This window comes from Gadus morhua, chromosome 3 (genome assembly GCF_902167405.1).
Source record: "Gadus morhua chromosome 3, gadMor3.0, whole genome shotgun sequence".
Lineage (NCBI taxonomy): Eukaryota > Metazoa > Chordata > Actinopteri > Gadiformes > Gadidae > Gadus > Gadus morhua.
The window spans coordinates 5,654,294-5,658,213 of NC_044050.1; the positions used below are offsets into that span (position 1 = coordinate 5,654,294).

Below are 3,920 nucleotides of genomic sequence, written 5' to 3' on the forward strand. Positions count from 1 at the left end.
CAGACACCAAACAGCGCATTTAGGGGAAGCTCAATGTGCGACTGGCTCGGAGTGGCTGTAACTCTGCACCACGGCTGAATTTCGGGAACGTCTTTGAATGCTGTGCAGGTGGCCCACTAATACCTATATTAAAGCATCCATGAAATAGCATGTCATGGCACCTTTAAATCGTGATTATCTAAACAGATTAACTTTGTATTTTGACAAATACTGGTCATAAGTATTGTGACCTGTGCTGATCACAATACAGTCCCGTGTGGAATTGAACAGAGGCTCTGTAGATGTCTGGCTAACAGCACATGAACCCTGTCTGTCAATTCCCAATGACAATGTTCCCAGATTGCGCAATGCTTCCTTGAGAGTTTGCTGCGAGGAACGGGACAGCTTTAAAGGCGGGACTCTCTTTTGCAGAGCCAGAGTTATCAGCAGTGAGAGTGAAAGGAGCAGCTAAGGGAGAGTGAAGAAGAATAACGAATAACAGATCAGAAAACCTCAGTTATTAGAATTGTAATTGTATTCTAAATATGAGGAATTCAAGCAGCAAAATCCCCATCAGCCCACTACTGGTTCTCCTAGCCTTGTTGACCATTACTGAAGGTACGTCCAAATTATTTTAAATTCATGTGATTGATAACAGTAAGAGGGTGTGCCATAGGCAGTGGTGTAGTCTACGTGATACGCAGCTATACGCCGTATACCCACTAGGAACGCACCAGGATTTGCGTATAGGCTACCCACTTAAAAATATGCACGGATACGTATCAATCGTCTTGTGACAGATCTTTCACTTCTGTGTTTATTTTTCGCAAATATCGGTTGGGTATAACTGCAATAAAATACTTTAAGCAGGGGAAGTTATCTCCTACATTCACACATTCATAAAATCCCCCCTGCGTGCTTGCGCTCTGCCCTGTCTCTGTTACGAAGCGCGAAGCTGCCCCTGCATCTCTGCACGTTAGTTGGCGGGCCGAGCCCCTCCTTCTCGCGTGTGTGTGTGTGTGTGTGTGTGTGTGTGTGTGTGTGTGTGTGTGTGTGTGTGTGTGTGTGTGTGTGTGTGTGTGTGTGTGTGTGTGTGTGTGTGTGTGTGTGTGTGTGTGTGTGTCCAGTCCTCCCATATTAATGTGTAAACCACATAACAAGTAGTCAACAGAAGACAAAGTTTGTCCCACTTTATATCTCCTTGTTACTTTTAGATGAGAACCCCTGGCCAGCCTTTCGGACTGGGTGTCAGGCTAGGGAATTTAAAAACAGGCATTCTTGGTTAGAGTGGAGGGAAAACAAGTTAGGTAAATGTCAGCCAACATACAGTTGGTATACACAATTGAAATTCATAATGTTAATCACTATGCAAATGAGAGTATAGCTAATTCATGGTCATTTTTAAGGTGCAGTAATTTCACACTTTTACACAATTCAATTACTGTATGGTATGTTAGATAACAACAGTAAGAGCTCAAATTAGAGCAATTGAAAGAGTGAAACATTAGTCTCCTGTCATCTCCTTCTCATAGCCATGGTTGTAAACAGTTCATTAAATTATTTTGCGTAGATTTTGTCCTTGTTTAGCATGTGCTATTGCTACTATAGATATACAAAGCACAACTTCATTTTTGTCTTCTATTTGTTCATACTGTTATTAAAACTGATAAACCTACTCAGCTTTACATGATTGTTGATAATCGTTAAAGGTCAGCGGGTTGTAGACCCCTGCGTTGGTGAGTGTGGTGCGACATCCCATAAGTGCCACACACGTACACGTACCGGTGGGACGGGTTTGTACGAGGCTGGGAGGGAATCATCACAGTATACCCACTACAATAAATAATAGACTACACCACTGGCCATAGGCATATGTGTTGAGGTGATCTAAGTCTACTCAAACTTTTGTCTCCGAACAGGAATAAGTCTGAGGGGGTTGGGGATGGAACTGCGCTGCCGCTGCATCCAGAAAGAGAGACGTTTGATTCGTCATTACATCGAGAAAGTTGAGATCATTCCGGCCAATTCTCACTGTGAAAAATCTGAGATCATGTGAGTCCTCCTCAGAAATAATCGGTTCACACTTTTTTGTTAACCTCTTACATTTTATGGAGATCTTTCCTTGGACCTCGTTGGAATATGAGAAGTGTATTTATGAGAATATGAGAAGTGTATTTTTTTTTGAAATTTTTGGTGTTTCAGTGCCACTCTGAAAAAGACGGGTCAAGAGGTCTGTCTGGATAATGAAGCTCCATGGGTCAAGAAAGTTATTAAGAGGATGATGTCAAGGTAAGCCCAGATCCCTCTATCCTAAAGGCAACCAGACTCTCTGATTCATAGATCCAGACCCACGCTTGAATGATCAGCAGAGTCTAGCTTTGCTTGTAGATCCTGGATCGTCTCACTTGACCCTTTGAACATCAAATTATTTATGTTTCACCTCTCTCCACAGCAAAAGGCTTTGAAAAGAAAGACAGAATTGTTCAATACTGGGCTGTCGGCTGCTGGACGAGCACCATCAGAAGTCGTTTTCAGACTCTATTTAATGTTATTTTTTAGATAAAATGGTACCGTGCACGAAGCTTAACCTTTTATAAAAGATTGTAAGTATAAAAATATGTATTTTATTATTAGCATACTTTATTTTTTGCAATTCCTTTCTCAACCAGCATTTTACTCTTGTCAGTTGATTTTTTAATGGTTTACTAGCGGGAGGTTAATTGATAAGAAGAATCCTATTATTTCTTTTTTAAGATTAATATTTTCATTGATCATATGTTATTAAAGCTACATATAATCGTATATAATGAATTACTAGGCTTTTGAAGTTAAAACAAATGGATTTTTTTTTTTTTATCCATATAGTTATTCTTTTTGCATCGATACTATGTCGCCTGTCAACGGTGCTTCGTCATTTATGTATTCCATTATGCAGCACATTTTTAATGAGAAAATAATTATGAAGAATAAAAACGACAATACAGAAATGGTGAGTGAAATTAGAGAAATAATAGGCCTATGTTGATCCACTCACTAACACAGGTGCAAACACACTTCTATCTAAATGAAAGGCCGCCACCACCTCCATAACAGAAGGCGTTGAAGGAAAATCTCCAAACCAAATTATTTGTCAGTTTGTGGACGAGCACCATTATAAATAGTATTACCATGAGGAGAAAAGGTCAGAGTTGCTGGTGTTGTTGTCAGACTTGATTTAATGTCAAGTTGGAGATCAAATATTACCGAGAAGTAAGCTATACCTTTAATAACTGATTATTTGTGTCAAAAATATTGAATCATTTCTTTTCTGCAGGAGTTGGCACTTTTTCAAAAAATGATTTGCTCTTTTTTGTTTTTTTTCTATAATGGTAACAGTAAAGAGATGTTAACAGATAAGCAAGATTAAATAATAAATTATAATTAATTACTAGGCTTTTGAAGTCTATTTTAAATAAATCATGATTCTTTACATCAAAGTTCGGCTTTCTGCATCAGATACCTTTCCTCTGACTCATGTCTACCATATATAACACAGTGCTTTTATTGTAATTAGGTGAGTGCAGGGGTGGACTTGGACAAAAATTCAGCCCTTGCATTTTCTGTCCAGACCAGCCCACTGCATTATCAGCAGACATTACATAGAAGCCCACAAATCTCACAGCATCTCCTCTAATATATAGTACAAAGGGGAGTCATATTCCTTGATAGCAGTTATCAAATAAAGCACGTAACTATGAACTCAAGGAAAGAAATTGAGAGCTATAGCAATCGATCAGTCTTTATCCATTATAGTGTCAAATCACAACAGAAGTTATGTCATGACTAGGGGTGGGAAGAGGCAAACGGGAAGAACCCTCATGTTACCCATTCAGTTTTTAGTCTGTGACTGTGAAAATCTTTTGGTGTAAGCCCAGTGTAACAGATTAAAGAATGAAAACATA

General features: G+C 39.0%; 1 protein-coding gene across 1 annotated transcript; it reads left to right on the top strand.

Annotated features, from left to right (window-relative positions):
• Nucleotides 1-379: 379 nt before the first annotated feature.
• LOC115540717 (interleukin-8) lies at nucleotides 380-3,920 on the top strand. Its single transcript, XM_030352242.1, has 4 exons — nucleotides 380-597; nucleotides 1,899-2,031; nucleotides 2,182-2,268; nucleotides 2,432-3,920. Exons 1-4 carry the CDS (start codon nucleotides 525-527, stop codon nucleotides 2,442-2,444), a joined length of 306 nt encoding a protein of 101 aa, XP_030208102.1. The 5' UTR covers nucleotides 380-524; the 3' UTR covers nucleotides 2,445-3,920.

Coding starts and splice junctions, on each gene's coding strand:
- LOC115540717 (XM_030352242.1), top strand. CDS start 525: ATGAGGAATTCAAGCAGCAAAATCCCCATCAGCCCACTACTGGTTCTC. Junction 598..1,898: donor CTTGTTGACCATTACTGAAG/GTACGTCCAAAT, acceptor GTCTCCGAACAG/GAATAAGTCTGAGGGGGTTG. Junction 2,032..2,181: donor TGTGAAAAATCTGAGATCAT/GTGAGTCCTCCT, acceptor TTGGTGTTTCAG/TGCCACTCTGAAAAAGACGG.